This window comes from Delphinapterus leucas, chromosome 6 (assembly GCF_059928025.1).
Source record: "Delphinapterus leucas isolate spDelLeu-1000000601 "Yukka" chromosome 6, BTC_Dleu_Yukka2, whole genome shotgun sequence".
Lineage (NCBI taxonomy): Eukaryota > Metazoa > Chordata > Mammalia > Artiodactyla > Monodontidae > Delphinapterus > Delphinapterus leucas.
The window spans coordinates 124,440,940-124,459,124 of record NC_143134.1 but is presented as its reverse complement, the minus strand read 5'-3'; the positions used below and the strand labels follow the sequence as shown (position 1 = coordinate 124,459,124).

General features: G+C 65.5%; 4 protein-coding genes across 5 annotated transcripts; 1 reads left to right on the top strand and 3 right to left on the bottom strand.

Moving 5' to 3' along the window:
* The first annotated feature begins 347 nt into the window (after positions 1-347).
* CIMIP2A (ciliary microtubule inner protein 2A) lies at positions 348-4,547 on the top strand. The gene is made up of 6 exons (XM_089914066.1): positions 348-477; positions 1,886-2,100; positions 2,186-2,671; positions 2,938-3,032; positions 3,326-3,443; positions 3,865-4,547. Exons 1-6 carry the CDS (start codon positions 422-424, stop codon positions 3,951-3,953), a joined length of 1,059 nt encoding a protein of 352 aa, XP_089770192.1. The 5' UTR covers positions 348-421; the 3' UTR covers positions 3,954-4,547.
* TUBB4B (tubulin beta 4B class IVb) lies at positions 3,946-6,413 on the bottom strand. 2 transcript variants are annotated; one of them, XM_022578068.3, is made up of 4 exons: positions 6,260-6,413; positions 5,878-5,986; positions 5,690-5,800; positions 3,946-5,159 (listed from the first exon to the last, which is right to left on the bottom strand). In XM_022578068.3, exons 1-4 carry the CDS (start codon positions 6,314-6,316, stop codon positions 4,099-4,101), a joined length of 1,338 nt encoding a protein of 445 aa, XP_022433776.1. In that variant the 5' UTR covers positions 6,317-6,413; the 3' UTR covers positions 3,946-4,098. The 2 variants fall into 2 exon arrangements, with proteins under 2 accessions (XP_022433776.1, XP_089770189.1); XM_089914063.1 differs by having other exon boundaries at positions 3,946-5,184; positions 6,260-6,385.
* Positions 6,414-10,429: 4,016 nt separating this feature from the next.
* SLC34A3 (solute carrier family 34 member 3) lies at positions 10,430-15,753 on the bottom strand. Its single transcript, XM_089914060.1, is given in 11 exon segments — positions 10,430-11,113; positions 12,392-12,516; positions 12,590-13,112; positions 13,209-13,298; positions 13,501-13,696; positions 13,768-13,879; positions 13,956-14,099; positions 14,181-14,309; positions 14,698-14,797; positions 14,799-14,839; positions 15,064-15,753. Coding segments are annotated over 11 exon segments (2,010 nt in total). The 5' UTR covers positions 15,149-15,753; the 3' UTR covers positions 10,430-10,648.
* A 1,038-nt stretch (positions 15,754-16,791) lies between these two features.
* RNF224 (ring finger protein 224) lies at positions 16,792-18,102 on the bottom strand. The gene has a single exon (XM_089914059.1). The coding sequence runs from the start codon at positions 18,014-18,016 to the stop codon at positions 17,546-17,548; it is 471 nt and encodes a 156-aa protein (XP_089770185.1). The 5' UTR covers positions 18,017-18,102; the 3' UTR covers positions 16,792-17,545.
* Between the last annotated feature and the right edge of the window lie 83 nt (positions 18,103-18,185).

The following is an 18,185-nucleotide window of genomic DNA, read 5'->3' as shown; positions in this document are numbered from 1 at the left end:
CCCGGCTCAGGAACCTTGTGGCAATGCCTCCAAAGCGCCCAGGGCCTTGCATCTGAGGAGGGGGCTTGGGGTGGGGCTCCCTTAGCCTCACCCTGGGAGGCTGCCCTTCAGTTGGCTACTGGCCCCCTGCGAGTAGCAAGCGTTCAAACCCAACCCTGCCTCTCACTACCTAGCAGGACCGACTGGGCTGCAATTACAGTCCCCGTTTTCCAAGCTCTAGGTCTGTCCTCAGTGAGACGCCTCCCCGGGCCTCCGGAAAGCGGGAGTGCTCACAGGGTATGGGAAGGGGCCCGGCCCAGGTGCTGCCCAACAATGCCGGGCCTCTTCACAATGGTTGCCAGGCAACAAGGACTCCTCTCTGGATGGAGCCAGGTGCAGGCACGAGAGGGGCTGAAGGCAGCCCAGGCAGAGCTGAGGCGCGATGACAGCTACTCAGAAGCACAACCTCTTCCCGCCGGAACCTCACTACATCCCTGGGTAAGCGCTGGAGCCCTGCGGGGAGGCTGGGGTCCCCGAGGATGGGGGAGCAAGGCCGGGGCCTAAGGGCTGAAGGTTGCTCGGCTGTGAGGGGGGCCCCAGAGCTGGGTCTCCAGGAAGCTGAGGCCAGAGGGTGAGGCCCTTGCGCAGGAGCCTGGGGACCCGGAAGGCCAGGGAAATGGGGGTGAGGCCGAGGGCCGGAGGGGCCAGGCGGGAGGGCTGGGGTGGGCTCGAGAGGGCCCGGCCGACCTGCCCTGCTGGAGCAGCCGTCTCAGGTGGCCAGCACGTCTGTCGAGAGCAGAAACTGGGGACAGCGCGACAGCTGGGGAGGACAGCTGGGGAGGCTGGCCTCTCCTTCCATAGAGCACTCCGCGCTTTAAAGAGGAGATGAACTGGGGATTCCCTGGCGGTCCAGTGGTTAGGACTCTGCACTTCCACCGCAGGGGGCACGGGTTCGATTCCTGGTTGGGGAATTAAGTTCCTGCATGCCGAGCAGCCGAAAAAAAAAAAAATTAAAAACATAAAGAGGAGAGGAGCATGTGGAATAAACTGATGGGCACCGATGCCAGGCCACCTTGCTAGGTGTCCCGCATGCCAACAACAGAAACGGGGGACTTCCCTGGCCGTCCAGTGTTTAAGACTCTGAGCTTCCACTGCAAGGGCCACGGGTGGGATCCTGGTCAGGGAACTAAGATCCTGCGTGCTGTGCAGCACAACCCAATAAATAAGAATAGAAACAGGCCTCCAGAGTGTGTGTGCACACCAACACACACTCAGACCACGTACAAGGAAAAGGCTGGGAAGAACCAGACCCAACTCTGATGACACTGCAGAGGCTCTCACCTTCAGCCCCAGCCTCGCGCAGCTGACTGACAAACCTGCATTCTCGGGCAGTTCCTAAGAGGAAAGCAACGCACCCCCCTTGGGCGTTACACAGGCCCCGGGCAGCAGTGGACGCCCTCAGGGCTTAGCCATGGCGCCCACACCACTTCCCCACGGGCCTCAGTGACGCTCAGCTCAAGTGTCACCTCCCGCCAGCCTCCCGGGTGGCCACCATCCGGGCCCAATGCCCACCATACCTTCCTGGCGGGACCGACTCGTGTACAATGGGCTGCCCTGTGTCTCAGACCACCCCTGCAATGCTTTCGGGGGGCAGAGCTCCCCGTTGCCTCATCTTTAAGACCCTTGCTGTTGGAAGATGGCTGGGTGGATGGGACCCTGATGGTGGTGATGACAGAGCTCCCCTTCCGTGGGCCAGCCCTGTTCTCAGTGCTTGGCCTGTGCTGCCCATTCAAGCCCCAAGAGCCCCGGACGGCAGGTGCTGCTGTGACCCCATTCTGTAGGCGGGTCGCGGATCTTGCCTGTGGCCAGTAGGCTGGGTCCACACCGGCTCCTCTCTCCTCCACAGCTATGCCGGCTTCTACCCGCAGCTGCGCTACCAGGTGGGGAACACCTATGGGCGCACCACGGCGCAGCTGCTCACGGACGCCAGCGTGCCGAAGAGCCCGTGCTCCGTGCTGTCCCCCATAGCCAAGCCCAAGTCCATCGAGGACTTCAGCGAGTCCAAGCCACCGTTTACGCCCTGCCGCGAACTGACAGAGCCCCGCGTCTCCCAGTACACCAGTTAAGCCGCTGCCCGCCCACCAGCCCTGTAGCCCCGGGGACGCCCCCATGCCCGCTGTGGCTCAAGGCTGCCCTGTCCATACAGGTCTGAAGCCCTACAAAAACTGTGAGATCCTGGGCCGGTTCCCACCCCAGGAGGTGGATGCCCAGGGGCCGCCGGGAGGAGAGAATGTATCCAGGCAAGTCCCACTGCCTGCAGGCTTCACGCCCTACCCCCCCTACCCTCCCTGCCCACCGGGCAGGAAGGGGGACTCCAGGGACCTTGGACACCCGGGCCTGCGGTTGGCATTAGGGGAAGAGGCCTGGATGAGCGCCACCCCTGCCCGTGAGGCCCCCACGCAGTACCAGGTAACTGAGAGACGCACTGGGAGCACTGGGATCAAGCCTCACCACAGCCAGAGCCCGGTGGGGGCTGGGGTGCTGACTTGCCCCTCCCCATTCCAGCTGTGCCCCTGCAGGAGGGAAGAGTGCCCGGCCCCAGCCCACCAGCGGGAGACACTACATGTGGGCAGCTTCCACAGGCCGCCCCAGATGGACCACCCCGACCTGATCCAGCGCAAGGCCATCTCAGGTGGGTGCCTGGGGCCTGGGCACGACACGCACCCGCAAGGCTCCAAGGGCCCAGGCAGGACCTGGGGAGAGCAAGTGAGGCTGCCCAAGGGCCCTCCCCGAGACTGGGAGCTCCTGCTGACCCATTCCTGTCTGTTTAGGGGGAGAGAGGAGCCCAGACAGACTTCCCTAACCCCCCGGGAGCAGGTGCGAATGCCCAGGCGGGGGGGGGGGGGGGGGGGGAGATGGGCATGATTGGGAGCAGGGCCCTGGCTCCTCCTTCCCCAGGTTATGCTGGCTTTGTCCCTCGGTTTGCCTGGGTGATAGGGATGAATTTTCGCGATGGGGTCGCACAGGCCACGGATGAGTTTGACAAGAGCCAGGTATGTGGACACCATCCCTGGGCGAGCACAGAGATCTCCACGCTCTGGCTTCCCTGGAGGGAGGGGACTCTGCCTGGCCCAAAGAGGCTGCTCCCCCTCCGCCCGCCCCTGCCCCCCGAACGTCTTTCTGACTAGGTCTTGGCTCTCTGCCCCGGAGTGTTGGGGACAGACGGGAAAAGACCCTCAGCCACTCATTCCCAGGAGAATGTCAGCCTTGCACCCACCGGGACATTCTGCTCACTGGTTACCAGTTGGGGGCGGCAGCACATGCCAACGCCTGCCTGTTTCCACAGTTCCTGCTCAGAAATCCCTTCCGTGCCCCGGGCGAGAGGCTGCCCAGAATGCAGTGGCCTAGCAACACCATCTACAGGAGCCAAGGCCTGATACCTTTCTACATGGGGTTCATACCAGGTGAGTGCAGTAAGCTCCCTGCCCCCATCCCAGACAAGGTCACGGTGACAGGTCACCGTGGGGAGGCGTCCGGGGCTGGGCCCCCTTACCCGTGCTGAACCTCAGGCAGAAGGCCAGCTGTGTGACCACACGATTCCCTTGGGGCAGGACTACCCAATGTCCCCTCTTCCCCAGTGTACAACGGTTTCACAGCCCTGACACTAAAAGTCAGACACAGGCCAGCTGCCTACAGACCATGCTGGCCTTCTAGAGGTTTCCTGTGCACAGGCCAGACCCGCCTTCAGGAGGCAGGGGCCCAGGGCAGCCCCAAGCTCCCAGGAGTCTGCGTGTTCGCAGGCCGAGCCGACCCCTCCAGCAGCCACTCGCGTGCTCACCCTGCGCATGTGGCGAGCCCGCTCAGCTGCAGTGGTGCCCCTCGCAGCCATGCAGGACAACTACGCACTGACGTTTGGCAACAGCACCCGCAAGGCCTGTCGGAAGGAACTAGAGAGGCGCAGCCAGACACTATGAAAACGCTTTAATGGTGGTATCTGTACAGCATGTGATGTCAAGACAAGAAGAACAAACACACACACAGAAAGACGGCGCTATCAGAGAACAGGCTGAGTGAATAAAGAGTTCCCACAGCTCCCACGCCTCACCCGGTACCGCAGCCCTAGGCCACCTCCTCCTCGGCCTCCTCCTCAAACTCCCCCTCCTCCTCGGCCGTGGCGTCCTGGTACTGCTGGTACTCGGACACCAGGTCGTTCATGTTGCTCTCGGCCTCGGTGAACTCCATCTCGTCCATGCCCTCGCCCGTGTACCAGTGCAGGAAGGCCTTGCGGCGGAACATGGCCGTGAACTGCTCCGAGATGCGCTTGAACAGTTCCTGGATGGCCGTGCTGTTGCCGATGAAGGTGGCAGACATTTTTAGCCCCCGGGGTGGGATGTCACAAACAGCCGTTTTCACGTTGTTGGGGATCCACTCGACGAAGTAGCTGCTGTTCTTGTTCTGCACGTTGAGCATCTGCTCGTCCACCTCCTTCATGGACATGCGGCCCCGGAACACGGCGGCCACGGTCAGGTAGCGGCCGTGGCGCGGGTCGCAGGCCGCCATCATGTTCTTGGCGTCGAACATCTGCTGGGTGAGCTCGGGCACCGTCAGCGCGCGGTACTGCTGGCTGCCCCGGCTGGTCAGCGGCGCGAAGCCGGGCATGAAGAAGTGCAGGCGCGGGAAGGGGACCATATTGACAGCCAGCTTTCGCAGGTCAGCGTTGAGCTGGCCTGGGAAGCGCAGGCAGGTGGTGACCCCACTCATGGTGGCCGACACCAGGTGGTTCAGGTCCCCGTAGGTGGGCGTGGTCAGCTTCAGGGTACGGAAGCAGATGTCGTAGAGAGCCTCGTTATCGATGCAGTAGGTCTCGTCCGTGTTCTCCACCAGCTGGTGCACGGACAGCGTGGCGTTGTAGGGCTCCACCACGGTGTCCGACACCTTGGGCGAGGGCACCACGCTGAAGGTGTTCATGATGCGGTCGGGGTACTCCTCGCGGATCTTGCTGATAAGCAGGGTGCCCATCCCGGACCCCGTGCCGCCGCCCAGCGAGTGGGTCAGCTGGAAGCCCTGCAGGCAGTCGCAGCTCTCCGCTTCCTTCCTCACAACATCCAGCACCGAGTCCACCAGCTCCGCACCTTCTGTGTAGTGCCCCTTGGCCCAGTTGTTCCCGGCACCGCTCTGACCTGCAAAGGAGAGCAGCCGGTCGCTCTTCGGCCAGGCATGTGGTCACCACCGGTCACCCGTGCCAAAAGGCCAGATGACACGGCGTGAGGTGACACACGCCCCCCCACCCCGCAGGTACAGCAGGTGGACCCCCAGACGGATAAGGTAACGACGTACCCGATTAAAAATAAAGAGTTCAAGCTAAAGTAGTTGAACGACAAGCCAGCTGCTCCCACGGGCAGCCTCCGCCAATTCCCAAGGGCAGAGGAACTGCCACCGCCTCTGACTCAGCCTGCACAGCTAGCAGATTACATCTGCCTGCTCCTTCCGTGCGTGCGGACAGCTGGGCCTTCCCCCCAAAGCCGCTTTAGGACAGGGGATTGAGTGACTCGAGAAGAAAGGAGAGTGTCCTTGAACCCCGCTTCTACGGGGAGTGTAAAGTGAATCAGGACTTCGGCTCTGCGGTCCTAAAAGTGACGACCTTGGGCACCCCTTGACCTATGAGGCACCCTGGCTATCAAGCCACCCCCCAGCCCGACCTGCAGCTCACCGAAGACGAAGTTGTCCGGCCTGAATATCTGCCCGAAGGGCCCCGAGCGCACGGAGTCCATGGTGCCCGGCTCCAGATCCACGAGCACGGCGCGGGGCACGTACTTGCCACCTGGGGGGCGGGAGAGCGTCAGCGACGGGAGGGCCGCGGGGCGGCAGAGGGGTGGGGAAAGGGCGCGGGGGTCTCACCCGTGGCCTCGTTGTAGTACACGTTGATCCGCTCCAGCTGCAGGTCGCTGTCCCCGTGGTAGGTGCCGGTAGGATCGATGCCATGCTCATCGCTGATCACCTCCCAAAACTGCGGGAGACGCGAGCGGGCCGGGCTGGGGCTGAGTCACGCCTGAGGTGCCCGGAGCCGGCCCCGCCCCGGACGGCGCGGCCCTCCCCTCCCCCGCCGCCGCCGCTGGGCCGTCCCCAAGGGCCCTCGCTGCCGCCCCCGCCCCGACTCCGGTTCGGGCGCCGCGCGGGGCCGCAATGCGGGGCCGCCGCCGCCCGCCCGCTGCCGCCATCTTTCCCGCCGCCCGCTCGCCCCGCCCGGAAGACCTGCGCCGGCCCCGACTACCCCGCTCACCTTTGCGCCGATTTGGTTGCCGCACTGGCCGGCCTGCAGGTGCACTATCTCCCTCATGGCGTCGGCGGCGTCGGCGGCGTCGGCGGCGGCAGCAGCAGTTGCAGATCAGAAGCGAGAGCCGAAGAGCTGGCGCGCAGAGTGCTACAACTGACTCGCCGCCGGTGCTTATATAGCCGCCGCGCCCGCCCCCGCCAGCCTCGTATTGGGTTTCCAGAGCGAGGCTAGCAAGCGTCCTCATTTGATTGGGTGCAGCTCCGTCAATCAATCCGCCTAACGCCCGCCTTCCCAACGCCTTTGGCCCTTTATTGGTCCGCCGCGGCCCCTGCTCTCCCTATCAAAATACCCCCCTTCGCTCTGCGGTGCTCTGTCCATTGGGTGTTTCAAATGATTGATTTGTTCTTTCATTGGTTGGCTCCGGAGAGCACGCCGACAGGCCGGCGCTATTGGCTACGCTGGGCCAGCGTCCTGGTAACCGCCGCAGTGCCGCGGGGACCCACGCGGGCTGGGGCGCGGGCTCGGGAGGGGCCAAGCGGGGAGGGCGGGGGAGGGCCGGCCCGAGGCCCGGGGAAGGTAGGCGGGGCGCGCCCCGTGGGCGAGCGCTTAAGCCCGGGCCCGCCTTGCGCCCTGTCGAGGGCGGCCGAGCGCAGGTTGCGGGGTCTCCGAGCCGAGGAGGGGCGCGGAGCCGTTCATAGCAGAGACATACGGGGCTCAGGTGCCAAGGGGCGGCGGGGCGGGTGTGTCGGTGGAGTCGGGCCCTCCCCCCAGAGCGGCGGAGGCCTTGTGGCTCCCTGCTCCCCTCCTTGGTCCGCACCCGTCGCGGGCAGGTGGGGGAGCACGTGGGGCCGCTGCGCCGGGCCCGGGGAGAGGGGGCAGAGGAGGGGAGAAGTGGGCCCGGTGGGGCGGGGAGGGGAGAGGAGGGCAGGGCAGGGCGGGAAGGGGCCCTGCCTGGCAGCGGCTTGTTGTGGAGACTGCGCTGGCCCTGCGCCCGTTGCCTTGAGGCCTTGGCCCCAGGAGAGAACAGAACTGCGTGGAGACGAGGGCAGCGCCCAGGCCTCTGGGCAACCACGGACCAGTACACCTGGGTGGACAAATGTTTTTACTCGTCCTTGATTTTTGTTTGGGTGGAAGAAAAATTTATGAAGGAAAAACAGTTAAATTACACGTGGTCACACCTTTAATCGATCCTTTTACAAACAGTACACTTGCATTATATTTGCATAACATTTAAGAAACCAGGAATTACGACCTTGGGTCTGCCCTGGACAACCTCCATTGCCGTGGCCACTGGGTCCTCTCTAGATTTTGGTTTTCTCAGTGCGGTTCTTACCCTCCTTTGCTCACCAACCCAAGGGTGTTGGGGTCAATACCTGTTTATTTCTACCTAAAGAGAATGTGCTTCCTTCTTCACCGTGTAATACATGACACTACGGTATCAGAGTATACTGCAGCGTTAGGACACGTTATGCTATACTTAATGTGTGGATGGAATTGTTGGGGCAAGCAGCATGCTGGCATAGAGATTAGCCTTTGCATCCCCTGAGAGTGGTCTGCAGCTGCAGTCCTGACCTGGAGGGTGAGTCAGAATGTCAAACTGCTGGTCAGTCCCCTCCTCCATGCCAGTCCAGGAAGGTGGGCCCGGCTTCTGCTGGCCACAGGTAGTGGCATGTGGGGTGTGCAGGGTCACTGCCTGGCATCCGGGGTTCTCACGGTGCCCTGCAAAGTGGCTTAGCTGCCCAAGCAGCAGCCTGCAAGGCCCTGGCCCTGCAGCAGGGAGGCTCTGGGGCCTGGTAGCATTGAGTTGTCACAAACCCACAAACTGGTGAGCAAGGGAGAAGCTCAGATTTTCCTCCAAGCGAGCCAGTGAGCAGTGCTCTTTGAGATGTTTGTCAAAGCCTTCTCTCCTTGCCCCCCACCCTTGGCTGAGATCCCCGCTGGCAAAGGTCCCTGTTTCCTGTGACCAGTGCACACAGGGCTGGGAGTTCGGCATGGCCCCCCTACTTTAGAGGTAACAAAATAGAGGTTGTGTCTCCCACCCAGGTGTGAGCCCCAGAGCCCCCCGTGGCACCAGGTTGTCCGCCTTGCCCTCCCAAAGTGAACACTGGGAACAAGACAGCAGGAAGCTCCCCGTGGCCCTCGGCCAAGGACCACAGTTGCCACTGCTGCCCAGGGCTGGCGGGGGTAAGCCCTGCAGGTCCCCACCCTCAGCCAAGGGTGTTCCTGCTGCAGGGTGGAGAGGTTGGGCTGGGGGGCCGGTCTGGGCCCAGTGCAGCTCTGTGGCCCAGCGGGACGCAGGGCAGAGTGGGCAGGGGCTGTGGGAGTGCTAGGCGCCTGGCCCTCCTGCCCCAGCCTGCAGCTGTCGGAGGCATCCACAACGACAGCTCTGTTTACCGGTGGCCATGGTCCCAGCGGGAGGGTGCGTTACCGCCAGGCAGGAGCAGCAGGCAGACAGTCGTTCACGGCCTCAAAGGACCCAGCAGTCAGCCTTTGTGGGCGGCCTCACCCGCCCCCGGAAGGAGAGGTGCATGGGGTACTTTCTTCCCCTCTCACTGCCTTCCCACCATGGGGAGGGGGAGCTGCCCCCTCCATGTCCCCAGGGAAGCAGCCAGGCCCAGTCCCTCCTCAGGGGACTTCCATGGGAGTGAGGTTGATGTCAGAACCACAAGTGTGTCCTGAGGTTACAAAAGTGGGGGGAAGCCAAAAGGGGGTAATGAGCCTGCCCCAGGGGTCTTGTTCCCATGAGGCCCCTATGGCTCTCAGAACGTGTGACTAGCTCCTTCCGAGGCCAGGGTGAGCCCCAGGCTCAGGAGACCCAGGAGCGTGTTGGGGGGGACAGGAGACCTGGAGGGGCTGAGAGGGACTAGGGGACACGGAGTGGGGCGGAGAGACCTGAGAAGTGAAAGGACATGATCCCGGACAATAATTGGTCCTGGGGTCTCCTGGTCTCATCTTCCTGACGATTCACACCTGTCCCCCCGGGTTTGGTTAGGCAAACGTGGGGGCCAGGGAAGGAAGGTGCCCCCATCAGGGTAGCATCCACGGACCGGGAGGCGGTGACTGGCCGCAGCAGCTAACGGGGCAAACCAGACCCCGAGCGGCCCGCAGGTCTGCGCGTGCGCGCCCCTCTCCGTGCGCGACTTGTGCCGGGACACGTGATCCGCCAATGCCCTCCTCTCAGGGCGGAGGCATGAGGTCGGGCTGGGGTTGTGGGCAGCCCCGGGCTGGAGGGGTGTCTGGTTACCGCCCGGCCGCCAGACAAAAGCGGTCCTGTGTGGAAACCCGCTGAGCAGCGGGGAGGAGCAGGGGGCGGGCGGGGGCGGGCGGGGGCGGCCCCCTCCCGCACGCTCCACCCCCAGGTGGGCACCTGGCCCAGAGGCCATCGACCGCCTCGCGGCCGAGGTGTTTCGCGTAGGTGGGGGCCTCCAGATGCGAGCGGCGCCGGGCGTCGCGGGCAGGACCCACTTCCTGGGGTGAGGGGCACTGAGCACCCCCTTTGCCCAGGCCGGCAGGGTAGCGCCCCTGGCGGCCGGCCTAGGCCGGCGGACCCGGGAAACCGCGCACTGGCTCGCCTGCCCCGCGCTCCGCCCCACCCCCCCCGCCACCGCCCACAGCCCCGCGCCCGCCCACTCCCCTCCCCGCAGGGCCTCCCCCCCGCCCCGCCCCACTCCGGCCACGCGGCACCCCGCAGCCCCGTGCTTTGCAGCGCGTGCGCCACGCTCTGCGAAAACAGAGATAGAGGCAGAACGGGGACGGAGAGGAGTAGGGCGCCTTGGGGCCACCCGGTCCTGCTTGTCCCCTCCCCACTCCCCGACGCACCTGCGGAACTCGGGGCCCTGCCGCGGCCACGTGACGTCCTCCAGTCCGACCGCCGACAGGGGGCTGGACGGCGCAGGAGCTGCCCGCGCGCGTCCTCCGCGGCGGCGGTGCGTGGGAGCCGGTCGCCCTTTCCCTCCTGTACCCACAGGGAAGGCCCCGGCCGCTTCCAGCCTCCCTGGACCCTGAGCTTCTTGCTGCGGGAAGTCTCTACGCTCTGGATTGGCCACTACTTAGGGCCTTCTGTCCCCAGTGGCCGCGGAGAGAAACAGAGTCACAGCTTGGGCCTCGGGGATCAGCTGTGTTGCCGCACCTCCGGGGAAGGCCAGCTCCCACGAGGGCTCAGTGCGGGCCCCTGGTGTCCGCTGGGGGCAGCAACGGCGCTGCCCCACTCCCAGCTCCCTATGGAGGCGGGTGGGGCCCTGCCCACGCAGCCTGGGGTTGGGGAGAGAAGACCACCCACAGCTGGGTACAGGCTTGTTTATTTGCAAAGAAGGTGATGCAGGTGATGCAGATGTCCGCAGCCACTAGGATCCCTCAGGGCACCCAGAGGTCAACGGGGGTGGGGACGTCCGCTCTTCACAACTGCTGGGAGGCCAGGACCTCGGGGTTCTCATAGCAGTGGGCCTCCTTGGCCGCAGCCTGAGGGGGGCTGCAGGCCTTGCAGGGGCAGCAGCGGCTCACCAGGCGGTCCCAGGGCTCCAGAGAACGGAGCCACAGGGGCAGCCAGGCCCAGGAGCGCAGGCGGCGGGGCAGCCAGGCTGGCCGGTGCCGCTGCAGGACGGCGACCAGGATGATGAGGAGTACCAGCACAAGCAGGGGCCCCCCAACTGCAGCCAGCACTGTACTCCCCGCCAGGGAGAGCCCGCAGGCGGCCAGCGGCAGCAGCAAGAAGCTGAGCAGCAGGTAGGCGACGGCCACCCAGCGGTAGCGGGCAGTCAGGTCCCCAAAGCGCTTGGCCAGTGGGATGGGCAGCCGGAGGACGGGCACCACGTACCACAACAGGATGCCAGCCAGGTTGAAGAAGAAGTGGATGAGGGCGACCTGGAGGGAGGGAGGGCAGGCAGGGTTCAGGAGCCTGGGCTCTGTGGTACGGGGTCCCCTGGGCTCCCCAGGACGCCTGCGCCTCCCTTTCTTGGCAGAAAGGGCACTAAGCCCAAAGGCAGTTTGGGGCCCCGCTTGTTAGCCGAGACGGCAGCCTGGGAGGGCAAATTCTGGCCAGCTGTGTTGGGCCCGCTCTTCCTGCACCCCCCAACACTTTGAGGGTCGGGGCCCTAGTACGGCATCCCCATGTGGTAACTGCATCTGTGATGACCCCGTGGATTCGACCTTCCCCTGAGCTGGCTTAGCTTGCCAACGCGTCGTTCACGGTGACCCCGCTCATGTCATCCCTGAGCGGGTTTGGCCACCCAGCCCTGGGCTCTGGCCTGGCTCCTGTGAGGAGGAGTTGCAGGGCCACACGTGGAGAGAACACAACTCCCTCCAGGGGTTGCTGAAGAAGTCGAGGAGTCGGTGTGGTGGGTGCAGTCCGGAGGGCTTCCTGGAGGGGGTGGATCAGGGCCCTGCACTGGGAGGTTCCAAATGGACAAAGAGCCAAGGCAAGAGAGCAGGTGGGAGTCGGGGAGGGCTGGGGTTCATCTCTTCTTGTGGGCAGCAGCCCAGCAAGATCCAGGCTTTCAGGAGCTGCACCTGTTAGGGTGCTGGGACAGAAGCAGTGGAGCACAGGGGATGATCTGGAGAGAATCCGCAGGACTGAATGGGACTGGGCGTGGGGTGTGCAGCTGGGGGAGGCGTCCCGGAGGCAGAGTTGTGACCGGCCAAGGGTGCACGGAGGAAGACGGTGAGTCGTCCACGTAGGGGCCTGTGGGGTTTAGGTGCCTGGGGGTGGGGGACATCCTAGAGGCGTTGGCATAGAGGGGCTTGAGGCCCCCGAGGGCCGGGAGGCCTCAAAGGGACACAGCCAGCAGTATGCAGTGGTCCCTCAGGAGAGGTTGGGGGAGCTGCCAGCTGGAAGGGAGGAGAAGGCACCCTGGGACTACAGGATCCTAGAAATGATAAGGCTGCAGGGGAAGAGAAGAAGGCCTGGGACTCTGAGAAATGCCCACAGGGCCCCTGGGGTCCCGGAAGACGAGGAGGCTGCAGGTTTGAGCAGGCAGCCAGAGGTGGGGCCCAGGAGAGCTGGAGCCTGAGGCCCCAGGGCAGGCCTGCCGCCTCCAGCCCACAGGGCTGGACAGGAGGGGGCTGAGCCTGAGCGCAAGCCCCAGGCCTGTGTTGGGAGTGGGAGGGGCTTGGGGGCAGGGGAGGGGTGCGGGAGGGTGGTACCTGGACGGCGCTGATCAGCATATCCGAAGGGCTGGCCAGGGCAGCCAGCAGGGCCGTGGTGGTGGTGCCGATGTTGGAGCCCAGGAAGAGGGGGTACGCCCGCTCCAGGCTGATTACCCGGACCCCTGGGGGAGCCAGGGGTCATCATGGGCCCCGCACCCCCTGCCCCCTCGGTCAGGTGCCACCTGTTGTGCTCACCCATGAGCGGCACGATGGCTGCAGTGAAGACGCTGCTGCTCTGGAGTGCGAAGGTCAGGCCGGCCCCCACGAGGATGGCCAGATAGCCGCTGAGCCAGCCGAATGGGGAGGGGAAGTCTGCGGAGGGGGAGCCGGTCACCCCCAGTCGGGCCTCCTTGCCGCCACCCTCACCGCCTCCCCAAGGCCCACCAGCGTTGACGACGGTGCTCACGGCCTGGCCCACGCGGCCCCGCAGAGTGGAGCTGAGCAGCTTGACGATGAGGGCGAGGCAGGCACAGAGCATGAGCAGGGAGGCAGCCAGCAGGATGAAGCCCACGGCCAGGTCCGCGAGCGCTGTGCCCTCGAACAGGTGGCGGCCTGGTGGCAGGGCAGGGGTGGGTGAGCTGCGGCCAGCGCGCGGGGTGGGCGGGGGTTGGGGCGGGCGCCGGGCCTCACAGGGAAGCTGCTCCTCGGTGGCAGAGCTGTTCCTCGCAGGGCAGGGGCCCCCAGTGGCCGCCGCACAGGTGCTGCTGTTACCTGCGGTCTGGGGAGGCAAGGCGGGTTGGGCTCAGGACAGGCTCAGAGTAGCCAGGACCGGCTAATTCAGTGGGTCGGAGTTCAGGGGTCCAAGGCACCTCACCGTCTGCGCCTCGGTGCCACACCATCGCTTAATGAGGCTACTGTTGGTAGCGTTGCCTGTGCCGCTGCCCGTAATGACATCAGCGTCCAGCTGGGGGACAGAGGAGTCTGGGTCTGGTGTTGGACTCCCCGGGGGCTCAGAGGACCACAGCCCGGCCCAGTGTGCTCTCTCTTCCCCCAGCCGACGACGCCCTGCCCACATCTGCCTCAGCTGTCTGTCGCCACCTCCCCAAGAAACCCCTCCCCGCCACGCCTGGCGTGTGGGTCCTGCCGGAAGCAGCGGCTGGCCTCACCTGCACGATGAGGCGTGTGAGCGGCCGTGTCAGCACCTTGAGGATGTCAGGTGCGTGCCCCCCGGGCTGCAGGCTGGCAGCGCCCAGGGCCAGTGCGCTGAGCCTCTCCAGGGGGGCCGCAGCGCTCTCCAGCGGCAGCAGGGTCAGCGCCGTGAGCCAGTTGAAGATGCCGTGCACGGCTGAGCCGCCGAAGGCCCTGAGGCCACACGGATTTGGGTGGTCGGAAGCCTCAGCCGCAGCCCCTGCCCTCCCCCGCACCTCACTCACCTCCGAAACGCGTCCCGGTCCCCCGACTGTGCCATCGAGACCAGGGTGCTGGTGATGGATGTGCCCACGTTGACGCCCATGATGACGGGCACAGATGCCCTCACGGTCAGCACTGTAGGGGTGCTGCATCAGCCTCTCGCCCCTCACCCCGCCACCACCATCCTGGGGGAGGGGAGGGGGGCACTCACGCTTGGAGGCCACCATGCTGACCACGATGGAGGAGGACGTGCTGGAGCTCTGCACGAGGACCGTGCCCAGCACGCCGATGACCAGTCCAGCCACAGGGTTGGACAGCACCACGTTGTCCTTGAAGATGTCTCCAGCTACTTTGCCTACGCCCGGGAGACAGGTGCCCTGAGGCTGGGGAGGGTTGGCTGGCTGCCCCACCCCCAGCCACCTAGCTGGTCACTCACTGCCTAGCAGCTGGAAGGCAGAGCTGAGGATGTCCAGGGAGCAGATGAAGAGGTAGAGGCTGCCCAGGAGCCCACAGACCTTGAGGAAGCCAGCAGCCCCCTGGAGCACCCTGCCGGCCATGCTGAGCTCTGAGGACAGAGGGCAGGGCTGTCCTCAGCCAGTCCCCACCCTGCCCCCGCCCCGGCTCCCCTTCCAGGCCCCTTCCTCTTCTCCCCACTCCCAGCACAGGGCCAGGGTCCCTCTCCTCTGTTCCTTTGCAGAGTGGCCAAGCAGACAGCCCCTTAGGGCCTCCGGGGAGCCTCACTGCCCGCAGGAGGGAGGAGGGAGGGCAGGTGGGCAGGCAGGCCGTTGAACTGAGGGACCAGGGTGCCCTGGCGGTGGTCTGCGTGGCGGGTTTCCATGGGGCCCGTTGGGGCAAACCCCCTCCTTGCTCTCTCTCCCCAAGAACCCTCTCACGCTCACACCCTGGCAAGTCCGAGCCTCGTTTGTCCAGTTACCCAGCATCTCCAGACCTACCTTTCCAGGACTGGCCAGTGTCCTTTAGCTGAGGGAGGGCCCAGGGGTCCACATCCCCGTCTTCCAAGATGGGGGCAGAACCGGAGGTCCCTGCAGGGGTCAGGGTCAGGTAGGGCCAGGAACCTAGCTGTTTCCTGGACACCTTTAAGTGGCGCCCGAAGGGGTTGGGGGGATTGCGGCACAGGAGCTTGGGGTGAGGGACAAGAATGGGAAGGAGGGGGGCCCCTAACTGTTCCGGCCCCTGGGCTCTCCTGGGGACGGATGGGCTGGAGCCCCTCTCCCAGCTTCCCCAGAGCAATGGGTCAGAGGCCAGGTGGGTGGGCAGGGAGGCAGGCCGAGGCTCCGGGACCCTGGGGCTCCTGGTACCTGCATTTCCCAGCCTCTGGTCCACCAGGCCAACTGTGTCCAGAGTGGCAGGAGGGTCCTGGGCGCAGGTGAGGGAACTCGGCATGGATTTTGGGCAGGGACAGGCCCAGGCCCAAATCTAGATCTGCTGGGGGGAAGGGCAGTTCAGACACAGCTCCTCCCCCTGCCCGCCAGGTCTTGGGGTCCCCTGGCCTGAGACCTCACCGCTGTCCTCCCTTCTCACCCGCCGTTGGCCTTGGTGACTGCCCCCTTCCTCTGTCTGCAGGGAGATGGCTATAGTGATCTCAAGTGGCTGTCAGGTGTGCCCAGTCCAGTTTGGGGGGACCGAGTTGAGGGAACCCTGGCTCCGTTGCTGGTCCTGGCTGGAAGAAGGCCTGGTGGGTGGCCTAGGGTGCTGGGGTGTGGCCTGAAGTGGTCGGGAGCCGGGGACTCGGGGACCTCTCCTATCAGGTGTCACAGCGACCACTGCAGCCGGTCGCGGCTTAGACTCTGGTATTTGGTACCAAATGGCAACATCTCCGCTTGATAAGGGCCCCACCTCCAGTGACGGGGGGCAGGACAGGGGGCTTGGTCGCCCCCACCCCACCTCAAGGCTCCCTCCTCAGCCTGCTGGGTCTGGAGCCCCCATCGAGTCGCCTACCTCAGCTCCCAGTGCCCAAGGCCCGGGAGCTGGGGAGCCTGCTGCCACCCCTCCCTCCTGCTGCCCCCAAGCTGCTCTCTCACCCTCAGCTCCTGGGGGGGGGGGCGCCTAAGCCCTGGAGGTCCCCCCGCCCTGACCCCAGTGTCCTGGGTCCCCACCTGGCTCTAGAAGCTCCTACCTGTGTGGGTAGTGAGGGGCACCTTCGGGGAGGAGACACAGGCCAGGAGCAGCTGCAGGTCAAAGATCTGGGTGCACACATGACCTGCCGTGTGCTGAGCCCCATTAATGTTTACCCAGGAGCCGAGGCCCCTGAGGGGTACCATTGCAGTCCCGGTACCTGCCTTGTCCAGGCCCCACTGTCACTCAGGGGTGTTGCGGGGCTGGGCAGGGGGTCCTTAGTGCTGGACTTCCACGAATGGATGACTTGGTGACATGCCAGATGCTGCCTGCTGCCTGCCCAAAGCAGGGCAGCGTGCTGGGGCTCTGACTGGCCAGCCTGGGGACCCCTTGGGAAGCTCTACGGACCTCACTGTGGTTTTCCTGCCCAGGTCCGATAGCCAGAGGGAAGCCCTTTGCACCAGGTAGGCGGGGAGGGCAACAGCCCCTGAGGTCATCCAGTTCAGGCCTGGGCTTGGGGCAGGGCTGGGCCTGGCAGAGCTCCCTGCAGGCTCAGCCCCAGTGCTGGGCAGCAATGGTCACGGTCACGGGTGTCATGCCTTCATCTGCAAGGGAGAGGGCAGGCGAGGCCCCTCCCCCAGGCCACGTTGCTGCCCAGCGCACTGCCCAAGCTCACCTGGACCAGGAGACTCGGCCCATCCTGTTCTCTCTCCAGCTGAGCCCTGACCGGCCCCCTTGCTCGTGGAGTGCTTCTTATTGGGGTCAGTCCCCTTACTGCTCCTGGGATGTGGGGAGGAAGAGCTGTCCGGCTTGGGCCGGCCCCTCCCCGTCCGTCAGGCCTGGTCTTCCTGGCCCCCTGCTTGCTGCCCACCGGTCGCTGGTGCAGGGGGACTTTGTCCCCGGGAGGGAGGAGGTTTCTGAGTGTCCTCTCAGCACATTCTCTTGTCCGTCCCTGCTACCCGCTGCCCGGCGCGGGCCCCACGGTCCCTCCCAGGGCCTCCTTCCTGTGCGGGGGTGGGGATGCTGCAGCCCAATTGGTGGGGTCTGCGTCCACTGTCTCCAGCACATGCTCTGGTCCCTCTGAAGGGTCTGTCTGGTGGCCACGGGGAGGCAGAAGGAAGCTGAGGGCCTGGCATGGGAGCGTCTGTCCTGAGCAGCCCCTCAGGCAGGTCCCCCACCCTGGGCCTGGACCTCCTTGGACACCTGTGGCAGCAGTGACTGTGCCTGCGGAGGACCCTCCCCAAACAGCTCCCGACACAGCGGGAGCTCAGTGAGCAGACGAACATCGCAGGGCTGCCTCACAGGCCAGGGGTGAAGGGAGAGCCCCTCCCTCCCTCCGGGCTCACGCCTCTGGGCCGTTCTGTAGAGGAGGGGAGACCTGCTCCAGCAGGACCGGGAACAGCCTCTGCCGGGCCCTGCCGCTCCGGCCTGCAGCCCAGTCCCCGGGGTCTGGTCCCCAGACCCTTTCAGGAGCCACCCTCTGAGCTGGGTCTGGACCCGGGCTGGACTTGCAGGTGACTCTGACAGCAGCACCCCTCCCCTGCACACAGACCAGTGCGGGGCCTGGGAATCCTGGCTGGGATTCCAGCACCTGCAGGGGCTTACGGTACTGTGGGCACAGCTCGCGACCTTAGGTTGTGGCCCCGGGGTGAACACGCAGAGTGGCCCCCGGGACGCTCTGCCACCAGGCTGTTCTGGGCGGACGTGCTGCTGACCGGCCGGGGCTCAGGCCTCGGGGCTGCCTGGGGGGTCCCAGCAGAGGCCGCTGCAGCCCCAGAAGCAGCATCTGGGCTGGGGGAAGTGGGGCTGGGGGCCCAAGGCAGGCCAAAGCCTGGCCGGCTGCTGAGTAATGGCGGTGCTGCCTTTGAGGGGCGTGGGGGGCTGGGGTTCTGTGCGAGGCGGCTCCCGCTCGGCCCTGACGGCCAGGAAGGCAGCCAGGTCGAGGTCCAGCATGGCCACCCCTCCGCGGGGCGTGGGTGTGCTCTGGCGGCACTGCGGGCAGGGGATCCAGCGCTGCTCGTGGGCTGGCGTGTCCAGCCGCCGCACGCACGCCTGGCAGAAGGTGTGACCGCAGTAGAGGCGGCGGGGTAGGTGCCCAGTGAGGTCATAGGCTGAGTAGCAGATGACGCAGTCACCTCGCTGGGGCCCAGCGGCTGTGCCCTCTTCGGAGGCCCGGGGACCCTCTGGCGGCAGCATCCTGGGGGAGGCATGCAGGGGGGTTGCAGCCTACCCATCCCAGGCTGCCCGTGCTTGTCCTGCATGGTTGGGGCCTCAGCACCAGAAGCCCCACCGGAGGACAGGAGCCCAGGCCTCTGCAGACACGGGAGGGTGGGTGGTGGCCAGTGGGCCTGGTGGACACCAGGCT

Coding starts and splice junctions, on each gene's coding strand:
- TUBB4B (XM_022578068.3), bottom strand. CDS start 6,316: ATGAGGGAGATAGTGCACCTGCAGGCCGGCCAGTGCGGCAACCAAATC. Junction 5,987..6,259: donor GCAACCAAATCGGCGCAAAG/GTGAGCGGGGTA, acceptor CGTCTCCCGCAG/TTTTGGGAGGTGATCAGCGA. Junction 5,801..5,877: donor GTACTACAACGAGGCCACGG/GTGAGACCCCCG, acceptor CCCGCCCCCCAG/GTGGCAAGTACGTGCCCCGC.
- CIMIP2A (XM_089914066.1), top strand. CDS start 422: ATGACAGCTACTCAGAAGCACAACCTCTTCCCGCCGGAACCTCACTAC. Junction 478..1,885: donor GAACCTCACTACATCCCTGG/GTAAGCGCTGGA, acceptor TCTCCTCCACAG/CTATGCCGGCTTCTACCCGC. Junction 3,444..3,864: donor CTACATGGGGTTCATACCAG/GTGAGTGCAGTA, acceptor TGCCCCTCGCAG/CCATGCAGGACAACTACGCA.
- RNF224 (XM_089914059.1), bottom strand. CDS start 18,016: ATGCTGCCGCCAGAGGGTCCCCGGGCCTCCGAAGAGGGCACAGCCGCT.